This window comes from Amblyomma maculatum, chromosome 6 (assembly GCF_055883805.1).
Source record: "Amblyomma maculatum isolate TAMU_Amacu chromosome 6, ASM5588380v1, whole genome shotgun sequence".
In the NCBI taxonomy this organism is placed as follows: domain Eukaryota; kingdom Metazoa; phylum Arthropoda; class Arachnida; order Ixodida; family Ixodidae; genus Amblyomma; species Amblyomma maculatum.
Window position 1 is genome coordinate 80,016,817 of NC_139349.1, and position 23,194 is coordinate 80,040,010.

At 51.5% G+C, this 23,194-nt stretch overlaps 1 protein-coding gene across 2 annotated transcripts in view; it reads left to right on the forward strand.

Annotated features, from left to right (window-relative positions):
- Positions 1 to 14,572, forward strand: part of XRCC1 (DNA repair protein XRCC1) — a 104,115-nt gene extending 89,543 nt beyond the window's left edge. For both annotated transcript variants that reach the window (XM_084607027.1, XM_084607028.1), the window contains one exon: positions 12,807 to 14,572. In XM_084607027.1, coding sequence (XP_084463153.1) covers positions 12,807 to 12,923 — 117 coding nt within the window. In that variant the 3' untranslated portion in view covers positions 12,924 to 14,572. The remainder of the gene's footprint in view (positions 1 to 12,806) is intronic.
- Positions 14,573 to 23,194: the final 8,622 nt, after the last annotated feature.

Here is a 23,194-nt window from a genome sequence, read left to right on the forward strand (position 1 = left end):
AGATGAGTTTCGAAAATCCTTGCGTGCTGTCGCCGTATTGCATTAAAATAGCGCCAAGTGAGGCACTACCTACTGCGAACAGAGTTTTGTTACCTTCAAGAACGACATTGCGAAGGCAGAAGATTGTTAGTGTGGGATAGTTTCTAGCGAGGGCACTCTAGCGCGAAGGATTGCCGGCGCTGCTTCAAATGGCGCTACTCGTCCATATCGCCTTGATGTTGGTAGTGGTTTATTGAATAATCAAGAAAAGGAAGAAAAAGAGTGTTGCCGGCCGCGGCAACTGCTTTCTAAAATCTGAAGCACACGAGCTGCCCCCGACGGGTAAGAAAAGGGGACAGGGATAGGATAGCGAGGGGAAGTAGAGGGGAGCGATAGCAAGAAAGTATAGGGGGAAGCTTTGTACATTTACAAAATACAAAACAAAGAGAACGAGTTCGCGTCGCTCGCGCGCAAATGTCCGAGCACTGTCCACAAATGACTGCTCGCGAGGGGCCACTGCAGTTTATAATATAGTTACAAGGCTGTATATGCATAGCCGCGCGCGCGTAGCTTCCTGTCGCAAATAGATAGCGCGCGCGACACACTGCATAAGCTGCTGGGATGGGGCGCCTTGCAGCATACGTCCGAGGCAGCACTTGTCCACACGGAGCTTTCGTGTCACGGTGCGCACTCCTGACGGAGAGCAAGTGAAACTTCAAGCCCGCCTGCTCGATGAACGCACAGAGGCTCACCATTGTCCTCATTGTCCTGTCACGAGTGCGCACACTGCCGCGCGGCCACAGGAGCGTCTCGATGCTGTCCGGGATGATTTCAAGTGCCCTATAGGCCGCGAGCATCTCGGGCGTGGCTCTGCGGATGCGGTAGAGCGAAGCAGCATGTGCACTAATGTCTCCACTGCACCGCAATCAACGCATGCGTCGCTCGACTAAAGTCCGTGGCGCATCCGTCTTACCCGGGCCACACGCAGCCGACGCGCACTCGGATGATCATTGCACGCTGAAGGCGGGAGATGCTTCGACCAGGGAACGCGTGCGAACGTACCTCGCATGGGATCCGTATTCTTCAGTGCGTGGATTTCATATTTCGCCTCGGATACTCACCCATTTTTGTGAGCGAGCCCGTGAAGGTGTAAGGATTCACCTGACACCTTATTTGCCCTCATCCGACCGACCGCCGGTTGACTAGGACCTCATCTTTGACCCGCCACGAAGCAGCCGAGCTAAGCCTAACGCTCGGCGTGGCACCGCTTTGTCCGCAGCGCAGAGCTGCGTCTCACGCCATCCCTGCGGCCGCTGAGCCATCGCCGCAGCTGCTGTAGCCTCAAAGACGTCGACATGGAGAACCAAGTCGACGGTACGCCCATCACTCCAGAAGAATTTGACGACGACCCCCGCTGGACCCGAATTGTTAAGGCCCAGCGTTCGGCCTACCCTAGAGGAGACGCTACTCCTCAAAGCGACCCCCTCAAGTCCGGAATAGCGTCCCCGCCATCACTGAAGACTCCCAGATTACGTCACCATGTCCCTCTACCTCGACTTCCACAAGAAGACTACAAGATCGTGTTCCGCCCCGGCGGTGGCCTCGACCTCCGCACCACTACCAATGGGGCCCTCCTGACCTTACTTTGTGCCATCGCCAAAGTTGACTATGCCACCGCCCGTGCCAAGGATCGCGTACGTATCAACCCATACAACAACTCATTCACTGTTAGTTCACCCTCAGACCAACGCACCCGGTTATATGTCCAAACCTCTGAGCTGCGTCTCGGAACCAATTCGTACCCCCTGCGCGCTTACGTTGCCGCTCCTGACAACGCTCTCCGCGGTGTAATCTACAACGCCGTGGACCAACAGAGCCAAGAGGAGATCATAGCAGACCTTCAAGCTATGAACCCCAGCAATACCTACGCCATTGCCGATGCAAGACAGATGGGGCGTACGCGGTCCATCCTGATCACCTTCGTCGGTACAAAAGAACTACCCCGCACCGTGATATTCAACTGCGGCCTTTTTATCTGCCACCCTTTCCGCCGCAAGGCCGAAGCCTGCACCAATTGTTGGAGCTACGGCCATCGCTCCGACGTATGCACCCAGCCCAGATCCGGACGCTGCACTCGCTGCGGAGCCGTACACGAGATTCGGGAGCCCCCCGACTGCACACCTAAATGCATCTTGTGCCAAGGCACACATGTCACGGGATCCCGCCCGTGTGGACTTCGCTACGCGCGGACCGGTCCCTCTCCAACCAACTCCAGCCTTAAGTCAACGTCATCCACCCCACCGCAATCAAAACCGTCCACCGAAGACTCCCGCCCATCTAGACCCAGCCAGCGGTCCAACTCCGGGACCCGCCAAGGACGCAGCCCCCGCCGCCGCTCCGTCTCTTTTCCGCCACTGCCGAGTCAAGACACCTCATCGACTTCTTCCCAGGTGAGCCGGCCTTTGCAGCCTCCCACCCCCGACCCCGAAAAAGAAGAGCTCAAAGCTCAAGTCGCTGCCCAAAACAGGGAGATTACCCTGCTAAAACAACAGCTGCAGGCGTTGTTGGGGCACCCCCAACTCCCCAGCCCTTCTTCACAATGCCCCCCACCACCTGTCACTCAAAAGCCCCAGCCGCCCCTACCCGCCCCCATGTCCATCTCCTCCAATGCTTCCTCCCGCGCCACCTCCCCTTCCCGCACCCCTCCACAAAAGAGGCGATCCACCAACCAGCCCACATCCATCCCGGAGGTGGAGGCCGTCATCCACCACACAGCCTCGTTTCTTGAAGCCCATGAGCAACGCCTCATGGCCGCAATTTCTACGCTGCGTACCGACACGCAGAAATGGATGGAACAAATTAACGAACGCGTAGCCAGAATTGAGGCCCGCCAGAGTGCCCACGAAGCCGAACTTGCCCAGACGACCCTAATGGTGTCATCCCTCCTCCCCTCCTCCTCATCTCCCAATCCCCCTGCACCAGCAGGGGCACCCAGGCCTCGTGATGGCCAGACACCCCTCACGCCTTAATTTCTGGCAGTGGAACTGCCGTGGTTTCCGCGGAAAGCGGAACGCGCTGCAGCTCCACCTCCAGAACATCCCTCCCTCCGAGCTCCCCGCTTTAATCGCTCTCCAAGAAACTTTCTCCCCAGTTAAGCTGCGCGACTTCACTGCTTTCCATCCTTCTTCCTCATCCCCCCCGAACATTGCCACTCTGGTTCACCGCAACTACACGGCGATAGAGCATCCTCTCGACGTTCCAGAGTGCACGCACCTTTTCCTAGAACTCCTCCCCCGGCGGCGACAGGATGCCAGTCTCTTTGTTCTTAATGTCTACAGCCCTCCTCGCACACCTTCAGCTCCTCTCCTCCTCCTTCTACGCAAAGCCCTTTCTCGCGCACATCGCAACGCGCTCCTCATTCTTGGGGATTTCAATGCACATCACGTCAGCTGGGGTTATCCCGGGAACAGTAGGAAAGGTCTCGCGCTGTGGACATTCATCCAGAACGAACAGTTATCCGTCCTTAATGATTTTTCTGACCCAACCCGCATCGGCTCCAGCGTCCAACGCAACACTAATCCGGACCTTTCCATCTGCAAAAACGTCGTGGATGCAGCGTGGACGAACACCTGGGTCTTTCTCGGCAGCGACCACTATATCCTGTCCATCTCTTTCTCTCTTCCTAGCCTATCCTCCCGCCAGCGTCTGAGCCAGGTAGTCGATTGGGATCGGTTCCGCCACTCACGGCAACATGCCCCCACCTCCATCTCAGACCTTTCTCAATGGACTGCCACCTTGCTCAAAGATGTTTCATCCGCCACCTCTACCGTCCCTACCCCTCCTCACTCCTCCACGGCTGACAGCCGCCTCCTGCACCTATGGGAGGCGCATCATTCCCTGCACCGCCGCTGGCTTTCACAAAAACACAATCGCTCACTACGCCTCCGCCTTGCCCGCCTGGGTATGGAAATTGAGGAGCACTGCTCATACCTCACCAGGCAGCAGTGGGGCCAGACATGCGACCGCATGGCCGGTAATCTCGGGCTGAGGGATACGTGGGCGCTCCTACGTGCCCTCCTTGACCCGTCGCATGTCAAGGCCACGCAACGCAGGGATGTGACGCGCCTCCTGCAATCCTCACCGCTATCCGATTCCGATTTCCTTCTTGCACTCCGAGATCGCTATCTTTGCACTTCCCCTCCGTCCCCCCTCCCTTCTTACTTCGGCACCATTAATTCTGCGCTTGACGCAGATATCACTTTGGGGGAGGTTTGTGCGGCGCTACATAAGCTCCGCACCACTTCCGCACCAGGAGCAGACCAAATTTCTAATAAGGCCCTCCGTAACCTGGACACATCATCCCTAGAGGCCATTACGGACCTCTTTAACAAACATTGGCACGAAGGCACCCTGCCTTCTGAGTGGACCCACGCTAAGGTGACCTTCATCCCCAAGCCCGGCAAACCCATAGACATTCAAAATCTCCGTCCTATTTCCCTCACCTCTTGTCTCGGTAAGCTCTTTGAGCACGTCGTTCTAGACCGCTTACAGAGCTCCCTCGAGGACAACCATCTCTTCCCCGATTCGATGTTCGGCTTTCGCCCATCCCTCTCTACACAGGATGTCATGCTCCAGCTCTCCGAAGAGGTCCTTCACCCTCTTCACGCCAAGCGCACTCGCGCGATCATGGCACTGGACTTGACAAAAGCATTTGATAATGTCTTCCATACCGCCATCCTAGACGCCCTTTCTACCCTTAACGTGGGCTCCCGAATCCATAGTTACATCAAGGCTTTTCTTGCCCATCGCACGGCTGAGATCTCATTCGGCACCCTCTCCTCTCCTACTTTCCCTCTTGGAAATCGAGGTACCCCCCAGGGTTCTGTTCTCTCTCCCCTTCTCTTCAACATCACCCTTTTTCCGATGGCACGTGCTCTAGCTAGCATTCCTAACCTCTCCCATGCTTTCTACGCTGATGATATCACCCTCTGGGTGACTACCGGCAATCTTGGTGAGATGGAAGCCGCTCTCCAGGCAGGCGCTAAAACGGTCGCCGATTATGCTCGCACGGTCGGGCTAGCTTGTTCCCCGTCCAAGTCGGAGCTCCTGCTCCTCCTGGCTCGAGGCATAGCTCCAACCTCATCTCCTAACCTTAACGTCACTATCGACGGACATCCCATCCCTTCTGTCTCTTGCATCCGTATTCTCGGTCTCTTTCTGCAATCCAATGGTAAACACACTACTGTCCTTTCCCGCCTTACTACCACCGTCCAGCAGACGGTACGGCTGATCCGACGGGTCGCTAACCGACACTACGGCATGCGCGAGCACGACCTCCGTCGTCTTGTTCAGGCCTTTGTGCTAAGCCGCCTTGTCTACTCCCTCCCCTACCTCTTTCTGTCTCGTACCGAGGAAGACAAGGTCAACTGTCTCATCCGCCAAACTTATAAGTCGGCTCTCGGGCTTCCCACTTCCACCCCCACTTCTCGTCTACTGGCGATGGGCGTCCACAATACTCTTTCAGAACTTGTGGATGCCCATCGCGTGGCACAACTCGATCGTTTATCTCGCACCACCCCTGGTAGAGCCCTTCTTACTTCCCTTCGCTTGACCCCTGTCTCCCCTATCTCTGTCACCCATCCCTTGCCCAGCTCCCTCTTCTCCATGCTCACTGTCAAGCCCCTTCCCAAGAACATGCACCCTGAGCATCATGCCGCTCGCCGATCTGCCCGCGCCTCCACCCTCTGGTGCCAGTACGGTACACGGTCTGACGCCGTGTATGTTGATGCGGCACCCTACCTCTCGCATCCCGCCTATGCCCTGGCCACTGTCTCTAATACACGAGCCCCCCTCTCCGTCGCCACTATCCATGCTCTCACTTCCACTGCCGCAGAGGAAGCAGCCATCGCCCTCGCCATTGCCAGCACACCAGCCCTTTTCATATTTAGCGACTCTAAGACCGCAGTCCGCAACTTTGCAAAGGGTAGAATCTCTTCCTCTGCGCTCAATATCCTTAAGCACTCCTCCCCCCCTTCCCGATCTATCCAACTATTTTGGGTTCCGGCTCACGCGGGGCACCCTGGAAATGAGGCGGCAAATTCTATCGCTCGCGAAATGACCGACCGAGCTGGCCCCCTCCACCCCGGGATGGACACGCGTGACTCCCTCCTCACCTTCCATGACATCACCCTCCACTACCGCAACTCCCGATTATCCCTCCCTCCCCCTCACAAGTCCCTATCTAAAATCGAACAGAATACGTGGCGCCATTTACAGGCCCACACTTTCCTCTCCCCTGCACGCCTTGCCCTTATTCACCCTGGTGCCTTCTCGCCCCAATGCACGCTTTGCAGCTCTCCCCGAGCAGACTATGCTCACATTCTTTACTCTTGTCCGGCGCACTTTCCCCCCGTCTCCTGGCAAATAAACAGCCCGCAGCTGTGGGAGGCTGCTTTGGCCAGCTCGGAGCCGCATATTCAACAGCGGCTTACGACCTGGGCAGCGGAAGTCGCCGCCAGGCGTGACCTGGAGGCCACGACCAGCAGCCGGAAGGCCACCCACGGAACGGCGGCAACATAATTTTACTTTTTTTAATTTTTTGGCCTTCAATGAATAAAGTTTGTACCACCACCACCACTGAAGGCGGGACAATGATTATGCGCCGACAATAGAGATGCGCTCTTTTCGCGCGATGTTTGAGTCCGGGTGCTGCTGACGGAGGTGGTCATAGATCACCGCACGCACGTCTTCCAGAGCGAGAGGATCGTCGCGGAGAGGAAGCTTGTCGGCTTTCTCATTGCCGTGTATGCCGCAGTGACCGGGCACCCACTGCGCGCGAATTCTGCATTTGCGCTCCTGCAGGTGGCTGAGGGTGTGCGACAGTCACACAGCAGTGCATACCTGGGCGGTAGCGGAGCATCGGTGAGTAATATCTAGACAGGCGAAGGCCCAGTAGTTCCGCTGTGGTCGAAAAGCCAAAGTATGTCACTCCTTGCTGGCAGTGCAACTGCAGGGCAGGAATGGTGGCTGCTGCTGCGAGCGAGCAGCTTTTGCTCACCACGGAGCCGTCAGTGTAAGCAAGCAAGTGGTCGCTCAGTTTCTTGCGTATGACGGCTCTGGCTAGTTGTTGCACCGCACAGAGGGGTGTACTGCGTTTTCCCACGATGCCGACGATCTCTCGGTGTACCTCCGTCGTGAGGGGCCAGGGGAAGCAGAGGCCGAAGGGAGGGGGGGGGGGGGGGGGTCATATTTTTGCAGTTGGTCATATTCCTGCAGCGCCACGCTCATTCTTCAGCGTGGGAAATTCAGAAGGCGCTGCAGGAGTTCGCCGCTGTCTGGCGCACAGTGAAGACGGTCGATGTGGTGCAGTGCTCGCTGTGTGGCCTGTAACTGCAGTGGCCACGCGCCTGCCTCGGCGAGTGTCACTTCGTATTGCGAGTTATCGGGTAGGCCGAGGCAGGTTCGCAGCGCTTTGCGATGCTGCACCTCCACTGCCTCCCACGATGGTTTGCGCACCATCACGAGCGGCAGCGCGTAGAGAATCGCCCCCACTGCTGCTGCATTGTAGAGGCGCAGCGCAGCCTTCTGGGAAATCCCCGGGCGGTGAGCTTGTGCACGGCGACGGCGGTCCTCTTCATCTGCTGGCATGCCCTAGTCGCCGCGGGATGGAAGGAGAGGCGCTGGTCGATGTCTAGGCCCAGGTACCGCATGGAGCTTTTCCATTGCAGCGGCGTCCCAGCCAGCGTTAGCGGCGCCAAACGGGCGCCGCTGCCTCCCCTAATTTTTTTTTTCTTTTCAGTCGCGGTAATGAAAACCAGATGCCCGAACTTATCAAAAAAGTGGCCGTATACTCTGCTTATCCGGCGGTCGTGCTTGAATGACCATTTTTTGTTTTCGTTTTGGGTATCCCACTCGTCAACTGCACTATTTTTGCTAAGACGCTGTGAACTCGCATAATGGCATCGTCGTTGTCGGAACCTTCGTCAGAGAGGACAGGAGCAAGGACACCAGCATGAACATTGCGCTTTACTTGTGTTGTTATATGCCGCTACTCGCAGTTCTGCGCGACAGCACAGGTGGACACTCGTGATGAAAACTAAGTTTTCTCATAATCTGTAGTCTGTTTATGCTAACAGAACATGGTCCAGCACGCATGCGTTCTTGCAGTGGAATAATCTAGGCGCAGAATGGATTAGACCTTCAGTGTTTGTTTTTTTCTTTTTGCAAATGTACAGCGTTCTTTTATCGTGTCTGCAGTGAGCGGCTCAGGCCGCATTAGGAACTGAACGGCCGCGTGAGCCGGTGAACGCGGCTGTTGTTGTGGCTGTAGGAAGAAGGAAAAGAAAATGCGCGGGCCTGCTACTGGCTCTGTAGCTAAGTCACCCCCACTGCCTTGTGCAGGCAGAAGAGACAACAGAGAAGAAAGAAAAAGAGGGAGAGAAAGAGGCGCACCGCAACAACAGCTGTCGTCCACCATCGAAGCAGTGGCCAAAACAGGTGATTTGTTGTTGTGGCTGCAGGAAGAAGGACAAGAAAATGCATGGGCCTACTACTGGCTCTGTTTCTGAGCCACCCCCGCTGCCGCGTGCGGACAGAAGAGAAAATAGAGAATAAAGAAAAAGAGGGAGAGAAAGACGCGCGCCCAACAACAGCCGTCGTCCACCATCGAAGTGGTGACGGGTGCAATGACGGCATACTGCAGATAAAAATTCGGTGGCTGGCTAGTCCCCGATGCCGGGATCGAATCCCGGCCTCGGCGGCTGCGTTTCGATGGAGGCGAAACGAAGTGGCGTCCGTGTGTTGTGCGATGTCAGCGCACGTTAAAGATCCCCAGGTGGTCGAAATTACTCCGTAGCCCTCCACTACGGCCCCCCTTTCTCTCTATCCACTTTCACTCCCACCTTCATCCCTTCCCTTACGGCGCGGTTCAGGTGTCCACAGAGCAAGTGTGACAGATACTGCGCCTTTCCCTTCCTATGAACCAACCAACCAACCAACCAACCAACCAACCAACCAACCAACCAACCAACCAACCAACCAACCAACCAACCAACCAATCCCCGATGCAAGCGGTGCCGACCCATCGTCCCAGCCCCGCAGGGCCAGGAAGAGCCACCCTTCACCTCCTCCCCCAGGTGCTTTGCGCTGGCAGCAGGCATAATAATAATTGGTTCACAGGAGAGCAAAGCGCAGTATCTGTAACACTTGTTCTGGGGACACCTGAACCGCGCTATAAGGGAAGGGAGGAAGGTGGGAGTGAAAGCGGAAAGGGGTGCCATAATGGGAGGGCTGCGGAGTAAGTTCGACCACCTGGCGATCATTAACGTGCACTGAAATTGTACAGCACACGGACGCCAATTCGTTTCGCCTCCATGGAAACGCAGCCGTCGGCGGTCGGGATCGAACCCGGGTACTCCGGCACAGTAGTTAGGCGTCTTAACATTGCACCATTGCGGCGGGGCACAGGCATCCTGCTCGTTTTAGAAAGTTCATTTGTTCCCCGCGCCGATCCTGCGCGCGTGTGGTATGCGATGTTATGCAATCGGAGGCTAGCTGTACGAAGGAAGGCGAGAAAACGTGACACCACTTGTGGCGAATTGGAAACCTCCAAACTAGTTTCACAGAGAGCCCTTGTTTATATCTTACTTTCATTTGTGAAGAGGATGGGGAATGTCTTCCTATTTAATCGCCACCGCACTGCTTTTCAACTTCTCTTGTCTGGAGCAGGGTTGGAGAGTCTATACGCGTTAGCAGCCGCGGAGAGTCCTCGGTGCGGCAAGAAAGTTGATGTCCGCTGCAAGTCGTCGTTAATACTTTGCCCACATTTCCGTCTTCTGAACAACTCTTCTTTGATATCACTCATGTTTCCCTAAAGTCCGGAAAATAAGAGGGCGTCAAGAGAGAAGAACCTGTCGTCACCGCTACGAAACGGCTGAATTCGAGCGCTTTTCCCGCTGCGTAGTCCTTAGTGGGCGCTAGTTTTTCCACCTATGATCTGGGCTTTGTTGTTTATGATGGCGCCGTTATCCTTGCCTCTTCTTCCGCGCACTGCTTCGAAGCCTTACCACTCCTCGTTCGCGTTCTCTGCGTGCGCTTGCGCGCAACACTCTCTTCCTCTTTCGTAGCGGCGGAACGCGATTCCGCTCATCGACTTGCAGATTTTACGTTGCCGCACGCCGCCCCACGGAGTCGCGGGCCTCGGCCCGCAAAGAAGGGAAGCAGATCACCACGTGCACGCCCAGTGCAGGGAACGCCAGTGCAGTGCTGCGGCAGAGCGAATCGATCCGCGGCAGCCGTTTATATACGGCACGCCGCGCGGCCTTCGCTACGCATTCTGCTCTGTTTTGTACGTGCCGCCGATTGGAGTGTCCGTATGCCGAAGAATCGCGGTGGCGATAATTTATTCCCTCCTCTGCACGTGAGGGCCATTAAGGGCGGCTGCCGGAGGAACTGCAGAGAGAGAGAGAGAGAGAGAGAGAGAGAGAGAGAGAGAGAGCCTCGATGGTCGTGAATTGAAGCGAGAAATTTAGTGCCTGCAGCTGTATCAATTAAAATGTATAGTAAAACGCAGCAGCGTCCGCGCATGTGTTTAAAAAAAAATGCTGCCGAGCTATCGAATACAATTTGTTTCATTTACGGACGGAAGAGCGAAATCGTTATTTATAAAACCGTATAGCTTGGGAGCGCCGCTGCGTCGGTGCAGTTGTGCCGGCGGAACCACCGCGTTCGGCATTACCAGAAAAAAAAAAAAGAAGAAAAAAAGCTGAGTAAATAGTTTTAGCATGTCGTTGGTATATAAGGTTACTGTTTTACGTTATCGTTAATCACGCACGTTCCCTGTTCTTCGAAGGCTCCGCAATGACATCATTAGTGCTTTGGAGGCCAGATGAATCTTCTGCGCGTGCGTGCGGATAGTGTGTATACGATATATGGTAACTTCACGCAAAAACTCGCCAATATGGCAATTCCGCTAGATGAACGGAATGGTAGTGGCGATAACTGACGGCGCAGCTTACGAGCTTTGCTTCTTTCGATCGAAGGCTTCATCCGTTTGTTGTACGTGCAGTTGGAGGACGGCATACCGGCCCGTGTGTGTGCGTATGTATGGCAGCAGCAGAATGCCCATGGTTGCCCACAAAACCTTTGTTTGAAAAGGAACAAGCAAGTCCTGTCCTGCCTTTCTACGCTGTATACGTTTTGTAACGCGAGATTAATGCGAGGTAACACAAGTACCGCTCATTCGTGCGAGCATAATTAGGCCTGTGGCATCATGCGTTCGTCATTACAATAACTAGTGAACATTTATAATGATGTGCTACTCTCTGCCTTGTGAACGTCCGGGGTTCTGTAAGGAGTGCCCGAACATTTGATGCCCATCCTTTGAGAGAAGTTCGGAGCGCATAGGGTTTGCTTCTAAGCCGTGTAGTGGCGCTTCTTAAGCTTTCGGGGAAGTCCTACCAGTTAGAGAAACCAGCACCGAAAATATTCTTACCTTCGCTAGACTTGCGAGGATGAAGATGCATTACGAGCCGCACTGTGTGGTACGGTGTGGCAGGGGGTGTGCAAAAAGGCAATGCATACACATAGCTTTCTGAGCTGTTCCAACTGGAGGAGGAGGATGAAAAGTTTATTGAGGTTCAGTGAAGTGTTGAGAATGTCTTGGGCGAGGGTCACCAAGGCCAACTGGCCCGTCAGCTGGTCTGAGGCGGCTAGCCAAGCACGCCACGTCGGGGGAGAAGGGCGCGAAAAATATCGGAGCTGGAGTGCAGCGGGACATCAGAAAATGCACGGTTCCAAATTAGCACAGGGTTAGGACAGTTCGGGTATGCCCCGTGTTACTGTTGCGTTCTCCCTGCGTACCCCGCGGTTTGTTTGCTTATCAGTGCACGTGCACTGCTCTTTCTGTTTCTGCTACGCTTCCAGTTTACGCTCTGATCTACATGAATTGGAGAGTTTTAGTACAGCGCTAGCATGGTGGCGAACCTAAGGGAATTACGCAACTGTGCCGCAAATAACTTGCCTACTCTACTTGAAGGTGGAATGTTCTTTTTAGAATGGCCGATCGCTACTGCCCGTAATTTGCAAATAGTTTACATCGAATCCTATGTAGCTAATCAATGATCTAGCTTTTATCTCCGCCAACGAAATAAGCAAGCAACCACTCGGTGGTTAAAAATGCCTGAATTTAAGACACCAATAGAGTGCCGCCATCTAGTTATGGAACACGTACGGTACGTACAAATTTTTAGAGGAAGCTTTACATCACATGCATAAAATGCTGAAAATATTGTTGAAAATATTGTATAAATAGATTCGTTTATTTTTTCACAGTGAACGCATGATGACTGAGCTCGAAATCTATTTCTGCTACGTTCCGAGCAGCTGCAGACGGTTGCGGCGCGGCGAGAAACGCCATTAGGCTTTGGCTTGCTGGGACCGAAAGTGTGTCTCATAAAATGGGCTGTATTACAGCTTGAATTTTGCAGGGGCACTTTACGCATGTTATACGCGCGGGCTCTGTGCACTTCCGTTATTCCGCTGAAAAACAACAACAACAAAACGCGACATGTAAAGTGAGCTGTACTAAGACTCTGTTTTATCTGTACACCTTGTCGCCATTGATGGTATCATATTTAAAGATAAGCATCTTGCTGTAGGCGTGATACGGCTGCTGTTAGCAGTGATAGTGGCAATATCTTCTCACACGTGACTTTCTCTTTTCTGCGCAGCGAGTGTAGTGTTAACTGTCCCAGCATATTGGGTTTATGATCCCCTTCAACCAGTTCTCGCTCCCATTTTTTCCACCTTTTCTTTTTTTTTTTTTGCAGGCGCTGTCCGCGAACGAGTCGTTGGTATTCATCCGACCTCGCTGGGTGAGCCGATGTCACGAGGCCGGTCGCAGGGTCCCTTACCAGCCCTTTGTGGTTGCCTGTCCCGAGTCGTGAGCAACCTGCATCCGGCACTGGCGATTTACTGGGATGAGGCTTCTTGCAGGGATTGGAAACCGTCCGCTGTCTTGCGCAGCGTCTCCCTACGCCTGCATATTACGCATGCTTTGATATTATGTCTCTGCTTCCTGCAGTACTTAATGTAGTTTGTAAATTAAATGAGTGAGAAACACTCCCTCCCCCCCCCCCCCCCACACACACACACACACTCAAACGCACACACACATATGAAAGTGCGTTTCTCTTTTTACCGGGATCGCATAACACTTCTCATGGACGGTGATAATAAGGGTTACTATATTAATTAAGCCTATGGGTCTGAGAAGATACACACACACATATGGAATTGCGTTTCTCTTTTTACCGGGATCGCATAAAACTTCTCATGGACGATGATAATAAGGTTTACTGAATTCATTAAGCCTATACCGTTTTCTAATCTATTGAACAATGCGGATCATGGGTCTGGGAAGATACACAACGTGTAGGATTAAAGAAATGTGCTGTATTTTCGGAGACTGATGACAGGGATTTTCGTGGTGCCTCATTATCCGACAGCGCGTTGACATTTTTGGGCTGTTCTTGTAAGCTAACCTCAGTGCTTTTTCTCTCACTGTGTCCAGCACGTTTCTTGCTGAAGCCGCAATACGTTATCATAACGCCGTGTATGCAGTGGTGGTTTCACTGACATGTTCGTTCCTTGCACTCTTATGGCATCAGTATATCATCTTTAAAGTCAAAGTCCAACCTCCCGGCCCTTGCTCTTCGTCGCCGCATTGCCAGTTTGTTTGCTCCAGTTTTTATTTTTTTATTTTTTTTATTTTTTTTTTTGTACACTGGGATAAGACAAGAACCCTACATTTGCGCACCCTCACCGCGCATCTGTCCTTGCACCGGCCATCAGAAGAAGGTATCACGACCTCGCGCCCGCACCGCTACTTTCGCTTTTCCATTCTTCCCCGGACTGGCAGTGATTGGAACGGCCGTCCACGAGATCTTGCAGCCATCACCTATCCATCCACGTTCCTTGACTGTATTGCACATGTGATCGAGTAACGAAAATTTTTTATAACTTTTTTTTCTTCTTGTCAATTTATTGTGTACTTCCTCGCCTATTAATTTCTGTGCCCCACCCCTTACGTAATACCCACTGTTGAGGGTGTTTAGTAATAAATTGAAGTGAGGTGTCCTTTTTAGCTGCGTCAGTAAAGTTAGGCAAATTCTGTTAGAGTTAGTAGCGCATCTTACAAGGCGACCCGAAAATCGGAGGAAATGTGAAAATAACACTAAAAGTAGGTGCAGTAACATGATGCGGTTTTCACCGAAATTGAGGGGAAGTAAATTTTTTGGTGGCTAAGTAAATACCTAAAGATGGTGGTTTGGCTTTGCAGTTGTTTATGCAGTGACGCTACGTACTCCACCACCTTTTGTAAGACAAACTTGGAAACAAATTTTTCTTAGTAGAAATAACCTGTCTTTCTGCGGATTTTATTGCAGAATGTAGAAGCTTTAACGGAGAGTATTTGTTTTTGTGTGGATTATGCTTGCAGTTTTTATTTGTATAACGATTGCATTTTTGCGAAATAATTCAGAATGACAAGCTTATACTCTCGCAGTTTGTATGGAGCCTGTAAATAAAGTTTTTCTGTATAAGTTCTGGCTGCTCGGTACTGTTTACAGCTGCAAAACGTTTGTTGGCCATGTCTCTGCCATCTTATACTTTATTTTTTGAAACGGTGCTGTAAATCTGCGAGCGGTATTTCGGCGAAATACCCATACATTCTTTGCACGGACGCCGCAAGCTACCAAGACAAGCCAGAGCGGTGGGACCGCGAACTGGACCGGCGACAAATCTCAGGTTCAATGTAGAACACGTGCTCGAGCAGGACGACAGAAGAGGCAGCCGTGTGCCGTTGCCATCCGCTACAACTATGTCGACTCGGTGCCCCAGCGCGCTTCTCTTGAGAAGCCCGGCTAAGAATTTGCAGACGAAACGAAAACGTAAGCCACCACCACCACCAACATAAGCACCAAAATAGCCTATAACAAACACACGCATCCTTGAACAGTACATACCTATCCTATTCTTGTACTATCGCGCTCAGTATGAGCTACACCGCGCGAGCGTGTGGCCTAGCGCTCGTCATGGTTGTACTGTGGCGCTGATTGTGCCTTGTTTTCGAGCTATCTGGAGAGGGTGTAGTTGTTCCAGCAAGCTCACATCACGTCCACCTGCTTGCTTTCACCTTTACCCTCGTTGAGTCTTATTTAGATATCAGTTTTTAAATTGATGTAGCAGTCGGTCGATGCCCAAACTTTATGCGCGCGGGGTCGTCTCGGTCCGCACCCGCTGTGTTATCTGGCATGCCATTTTGCGCTCCATCATGTTACTGAACGGGGAAGGCTGCACTGAAGCGCCACAGACTTACAAGCGTCAAACTGGCTTCTTGTAGGTAATAAAATTCCATTGAAAACACTCCTCGGCCCACGTTGTGGCTAATTCTGATTTTAGCTGGGCGCTAACGCACTCAATCAGTGCTGAAATCATGTGTAAACGCACAGCCCTTATTGGACGAAGAGAACGCTTCTTTGATAACTTTTACATGCCATGTCTCGTCGGTGGCAAACGTGCTGCATGATCTTGCAGTTTCTCCTTCAGCGAAAACAAAGTAAGAAACAAATGATGTGTTCTTCAGATAAACGGTACCGAAGGGCTCAAGCGCGCTTGCTGGAACAGCTGCACCCTCTCCAGATAACTGAACACGACACAGTCAGCGCCACTGTACCATACTGTACAGTTTTGCAGAACGCTCGGCTACGCGCTCGCGCGGTGTAGCTCATACTGAGTGCGATAGTACCTGCCCCGCCTTCTGGTTCTGGGCAGCGAAGCGAACAGTAAAGAACACATGCTTTCGCCTTTGCCGCGGTGGGCGCCCTGGTATAGCTTGTGTGGGGAATCGACCACGCACGGGAAAATTCGTCGTTCACTGCCGCCGTTATAGACGTCAAAAGCTCGTCGCCGAAGCTGCAGCCGGTAAGTCGAAGTGTCTTCTTACATTCTTAAGTTCAAGTTATTCTTAAGTTCTTAAGTTTTTCTTCTGAGGTTGCCTCGTTGTTTCGGTAGATATCTGGCGCACGCTGAGTATTAGCATGAGCATGACTTAACACCTGAAGGTGTGCGTGTCGTCGTTTCCCCTTGGTTCCATCGAGCATGGACCCCTTTGCGCTTAGTGGGCGATGAGTGAGTGCAGTATAACTACCGCTTTTATATATCTGTGCACTAAATAGATGCCGCGTGCAGTGTCAACAACGCTGGAAGCAACCCTTGTACAGTTGCTACATGCATGTAACTTCCTTTCGGTTTCGATCTTTTCTCTTAGTGGTGTGGGTGAGAGGTCGCAACTAAGAAAATGCAACAGTGCCGCTTTCCCTCCTCGCATATCGTCGGTCGCGAGTGCTTCACCGCGCTGTCGCAGCCGCTTGTTAATGCGAAAGCTTCCCTCTTAAGTGACGTGGACAGCGTTAATGCGAAAGCATTCCTTGCCCGGGAAATGGCGTGGGAAGATTGCCACAAGTGTGTTGGCAGGGTGAGTCCGCACGAACTGTCAATCAACCATTAATAAGAAGAAAAAACGTGTTGACGACCACCATCCCCCCAGCCAAGCGCTTCTTGAGGTAACAGTGCGGAACGTGGACGGGAGCACGAGATTAGAAGACTACACAACGAGCGCTCGTTGTGTCGTCTTCTAATCTTGTGCTTCCGTCCATGTTCCGCGCTGTTACCTCAAGATGCATAACCAACATGCCCAAGCTGCTATCCTAGCTAACTACATTTCAACCAAGCGCGCAAACCACTACTATACGCGTTTTCTTTTTTCTTTATTGCCTGCTTAGACAAGACCACACAAGGATAACACACTTTAATATACTATACAATTTACCCACTTAAGCGGTTCGCATACACATGCTGGTGGTGGGGGTGGAAACAATTGTTATATATACAGAGGTACAGTCAATAGGTGCGATGCCTAGACAGGCATTCCACTGACGTTTACCGCAGCCTGGGTGCGGTGCGTTGATGCCTTTTGGGCCTCGAGGCTGCTCAAGCCGGGCAGGGTCGCCTCCCAGTTCTCTCGGGTGGGGTTGGGGATAGGGAATAAGGATGGGGTCTTCAGGCCCACACCATGTGGTAGGTGTCAGACACCTTCCCACAGTGCGAGCACCGCCCGTAAAATTGGAGATCAAAATGTTTTAAGAGTTGCCAGGCACAACATCGTATTGGCGAGCAGACGCAGGAGCACCTGCTCGTTAGCCTTCCGAACCCTTTGCACGGGGTGGGGAGTAGTAGTGGTAGTAGTCGACTATTAAAGCGCAACTCTTAGGCGCCTAAACATCGATTAACTGATGGACGAGCAGGTGCTGTTCTTCCTCACCCTCAGCATTGAGCCAGTCCGCCCAGGTCCAGATGTTATTGGAGGAGGTGGGAAAATAGCCCGATTGCAATGCAACCGGGCAGGAAAATAGGTAGAGAGAGGTTGGCATAACGGAAAGGGCAATTGTAGCATGAAGGATCGCGGCGGAATTTGTACAGATATAGCCGCGCAGGGGTTAGCGTATTCAGCTGTATTACTTTTGGGTAGCCTCACCGTAACATGTATCTGCCGAAGGACGTGAGCGTCCCGTACGGAGAGATTAGAATGAGGGTCGGGGTAGAGCTTGCAGTCTAAGCGAGCAGCATTGTAATATTCTCTGATGGTGGCGCGAACGGACAGTCTCCTCCAAGGACCTGGTCCAGGGAATGAACGGTGCCCGGTTGAGTCACGGGCGAGCTGGTTTGCCAGCTCATTGCCGTCAATCCCGAGTGTCCAGGGATCCATCGGAGGAAGGCCGGGCAGGGCTGCAGCGCAACAAGTGCGGCCTCGAACTCCGTGGACAGATGAGGTGTGAGATTTTTAGATTTAATGGCACTGACAGCCGCCCTGGAGTCAGATAATATTCTGAGGCACAGGTGGGAGAGAATGGAAACTTTGAATGACATGAATGATGGAGAGGACCTCAAGCGAGATAATATTCAGAGGGCGGAGCAAAGGGCCGCTAGTGTGAGTGACAGGGGTAGATAGATGAGGATGAAAGAGTACCTGGCTTCCGGACCCGCGAGGAGCCGCATGAGAGGCATCCGTGTAAGCGACCCCATTTGTATTGGAGGGCAAACTGTGATGAGAGGCAGCAGTATATCGGCGGCTAGCATGCAGTACCGGTGACATATTGGCTGGAAGATGGCTGGAAGAGGAAGTATACGGAGGTTAGTAGCCTCCGGCGGGGAAGGAGTTGGCAGAGGAACTGACTTGATGAGGAAAATATTAGCCTGGTCGAGAAGCCAGCGTCCATGGACTGTTCTGGAGAGGCGAGCTATCTGTCGGTCGCGGTGAAGGGAAAGGAGACTGCGAAGAGTAAGAAAGAGCCCAGTGGCATAAAGCTTATCGGTGGAAGTGGATATGGTAAGACCGAGAGCAGCTTTATAAAGGCCGTGAAGAGGTGTTGGAAGTGTGTCTAGCTGGCTCTGGGTGAATGAAAGATATGGTACGAAGTAAAGAATTTTGTTAAGAGCCAGCGTGTGAGCCAGTCGACAAGCGTGAGCTTCCCTCAGGCCAGAAGACTGTGTCACAACTCGGCGAAGTAAATGGATGACAGACTGACAGGTAGAAACAGCCGCATGGAGAGCCCGGGCATTTTTAGCGGATGCAGAGGCATGCCAAGAACGCGACATTGTGAAACGTTGGCGATTGGGGAACCGCCCAAGATAAGGGAGATCAGTGAGTTGTGAGCTCGCTGATAGGTAGAGTGAGTCAAAAGTAGGAGTTCTGACTTCTCGTGCGCAGGAGACAGGCCTGCATGTTCAAGGAAGGAAGAAATGATATTCAATCCCAGCTGAATAGCGTCTTGAACATGCCCAGGAGATCCGCGTGAGCACCACAGTGTGATGGCGTAAAAAAGTGCTGAAGATCGGGAATAGATAATTGAACCGTGAGAGGAGCCATGGTGATATTAAAAAGGGTGGATGAAAGAACGGCACCCTGCGGGATACCGCGGCACGGCCTTTTTACGAGATAGCGTTAAAAGCCCCGTTGTTTTCCAGAAAGTGCGGCGTTAACGCTGCCAGCGTTATTAGGTTTCATGGCCGGACACTGATTGGTCAGCGAGCTGTGTGACGTAACGAGATCACCTGACGTGGCCGAGTTGGCAGGAGCTGCCAACTCGGCCACCTGTTTTGATATGGGAATCGAACCTGAGACCCTATAGGATCCCGAGCGCGGAACGCTGCTCATAGGCTAAGTAGACACGTTTGTGCGGCTTGGTTGAAGCTGGTATTTTATCTACGGCGAGTGGTCTTTCGTAAAATGGGGTAGCTGATGACTGTATGTGGTTGAGTGTGTATATGATAATAGAGGCATACATTGACGGATCAGATTAGGCGAGTAAGAAAGTGCATGAACGCTTTTCGATAAGTAATTAATCTATGGGCTTCTTTTTGTCCTCGGTGGACACTCCGTGCCCATAACTTGCTGTGCGACGAAGTAATAAAATCATTACCTTTGTTAAGGAATGACGGTGTGCGTCGTATATGGCAGTGTAGTATTGATAGTGATCCGGCGGATATGTATGCTATATATGAGAAATGGGATGATAAATCGAACTGTGATTGCATTGCGAACACATGGTAGCTGTATATGTGCCACTAGGACGTATCAGTGTAGCTTGTACTAATAATTGATATGGAATGCCGAATTTTGAGTTGATACTACATTGAGGCGAGTGCTGGTTAGTGCCTATAATTAGTAATGAGTTTAGTGCTAGTCCGTTAGGGGTCAAATCCTGGCCACGGCGGCCGCTTGACATCACACAGCACACAAGGTGCTCGTGTACTGTGCATAATCGGTGCATTTAGAGAGCGATAGGTGGTTGAAAATACTGCAGTGCTTTACTACTGTGTATCTCATAGCCTAATGTCGCTTTGGGAGGTCAAACTTTTCAAACCAACCTAGCGAATGTATGTGTGCGTTACGTGAATTTAAAAATGAGTGTGTAGGGCGATTCAAGTGGCTCTGATGAACCAGTTGCAAAGTGGCAGCAAGAAAACACTGAAAAGGAAAGGCGCGGTAATGCTAGCCAGTGCATTGTCATAGCATAATATGAACTATGCGTAACAATAATCTGTGTCGATTTTTGTATTTTCTGCGTTTCAGTATACAAGCCTTGTAATGGCGGTACCTTGCACCATGAAGGCATGTTTCCAACAAGACCTCATCAGCACCTCAATGAATGCTGTTCGGTACTTTAAACTAAATTCTTTCAACGATTACCTTCAGCATCACAGGTCTCTCTTGCATGCAGTCGAAATTCCTTGCACGTCGCTGCTTGTGATAACAGACCTCTTTTAATCATTTTTCTTTCTTCTTCGGCGGGCCTAATGATGCCACGGGTCCCTCTAATGAGCAGTGGCGGCAATTCGCTTTGGCGCCTAGCTCGTTTGTTTTGCAGGCGGCGTGCTTCTAATGGGACACCGCGACACGTTATTGATTCCACTCCGGATGCTCGAAGCCATTAGGGTTCCATCGTAATTAATTTCGCAAAAAAGAGCCCTCTATACGAGCAGCGTTCTTCGTCTGTGTCTGAGAAGTCCTGTGGAAACCGGCCCAGTCATATAGGAAGTACGGGACTGTGACCTCACCTCAACTTAGAAGCAGCGGCAACAGAACTCGGCTGTAAAACAACGCGAGCGGCTGTTCGCGCGGTTAATTAACACGCGCGTCGAATGGGGGGATGTGCAGCAAAGTGAGTTGCCACCAGTTCGCGGTCTGCAAGGGTGCTGAAATCCAAGAAGGGGAGTAAACGAGGTTTTTGCACTTCGCCGGCTGGATGCTTATGAGCAGCGAAAATGTTTGTCTAATTAATCTAGCCGGAGCCCCGCAAGGCGCGATGCTTACAATTATTTACAAAAATTGTTCTCAAGTTCTCGTGTTTTCTGCACAGGAATGTCACTTTATAGTTGCTGTGTGGCAGTATTTTGCTGATAATAAAATCTTATGGAGGAGATGGGATCTGTTAATTCCAAACATTTTTATGTTACACCACTAAAAAGGCAGGTTTTAGATAGTTCATCGGTGTTGATTACACGACGGCAAGGTCATGAGAGCAGGGACGTGCCACTGAATGAACGCTTGATGGAGAGGCGTCAGTGGATGAATGCTTACATAAAATAAATTGCGGGACTGCGCTTAAGTCTGCTTAAGAGTGGAAGTGGAGAAAGCCACTTTACAGAACTGTTTTAATTAACTGCATACTCATTGTCATCCTTACTACAACCATTATGAATATCAATAACGGTAGCATTGTTACCATCACTACTATCATCATTATCGTTATCTTTAACCGCATCGTCATTTTCATCGCTACTATCATCCTCATGCTCGACAAAGAAAATTACGGCGTGACGTAGTGGTTTGCGCGCTTGGCTTATGATCGGAGGGATATCGGTTCGATTTCTGATGGAAAGCAGACTTTTTTCTTTGGGGGCCATTTTGTGCGAATATTTCCTGCTGAAATTTCCGTAGTCCATGAGCCATGAAGTGTTTTCCGCTTTAAAGGCTAGTGGCTTAGTTGCGACAGCTTTACTGCGTCGAGAACGTTTTTAATACTAAAGCATTACTTCGCTATGTTCACAGATTTCTGTCCGCAGGCCGCGTGCGCAGACCGCGTCTGCAAAATCATGTCTGCAGCAGTTGTAATTGAAAAGTGGTAGAGGTTAATGAGCGGTGTCAATCGATAGAGGGTGACGCAATGTTAGTGCCGAAAAAATAATTAGGCCAATAAGTTGATTAGGTAATTATTACAGGCAAAAATGTAAATGTCCGCAGCGTTGTGAGTAATTGAGAAGTGGTAGAGGCTAATGAGTGGTGTCAGTCGATAGACGGTGGCATAATGTTGTGTGCAAAAAATAATTACGCCAATAAGTTAATTAGGTAATTAATAACAGGCAAAAATGTAAAAGTAAAGGCGAAAATGGTTTCATTAGCCAATGTTTTGGCGCAACAGTTTAAATGTATCAAATAATGAAATAGTTAATTAAATCAGTGAGTTAACGTGACGTCAAGAATGTGACGTCACACAACCTGAAGTCGAGCTTTTTTAGGAAGCATAGGAAGGGATTGGCGCGCAATTTGAAAGTACCAAAAACTAAAATGGGCAAACAAGAAGTATTAATCCGCGGCCCCTTCTATCAGCAATAATACTTCTTGTTTATCCATCGTCCTACTCCTGGGGGAGGAGGCTTACTCCAAGACCTTCTCTGCTGTCACGGCGCAGGAGAGCCGGCAAGGAGACCCTCCCCATGGCTGAGCCCCTGTCCCGAGGTCCATGTCGGTGTAGTCTTCTCACTCACTCACTCACTCACTCACTCACTCACTCACTCACTCACTCACTCACTCACTCACTCACTCACTCACTCACTCACTCACTCACTCACTCACTCACTCACTCACTCACTCACTCACTCACTCACTCACTCACTCACTCACTCACTCACTCACTCACTCACTCACTCACTCACTCACTCACTCACTCACTCACTCACTCACTCACTCACTCACTCACTCACTCACTCACTCACTCACTCACTCACTCACTCACTCACTCACTCGCTCGCTCGCTCGCTCACTCGCTCACTCACTCACTCACTCACTCACTCACTCACTCACTCACTCACTCACTCACTCACTCACTCACTCACTCACTCACTCACTCGCTCGCTCGCTCGCTCGCTCGCTCGCTCGCTCACTCACTCACTCACTCGCTCGCTCGCTCGCTCGCTCACTGAAACAAGAAGTGAATTAAGCAACTAGAAGCAACCAGAAACAACCAAAAGCAGCATCCGTGCTTTCGCATTACTCCAATGCAGGTTTAGCCCGCCGGGGTGGCGCAGTGGTTACGGCGCTCGACTACTGTTCCCAAGGACGCGGGATCGAATACCTGCCTCGGCGGCCGCTTTTTGATGGAGGCGAAAAGCAAGGCGCCGTGTGCTGTGCGATATCAGTGCACGTTAAGGAACCCCAGGTGGTCGAAATTTCCGGAGTCCTCCACTACGGCGTCTCTCATAGCCAGAGTGGCTTTGGGACGTTAAACCCCACAAACCAAACCAAAGCAATGCAGATTATGCAGTGCTCTTTAATTTTTCTTCTAATAAGACGCTGCTCATTGTTGGGACACTGCGA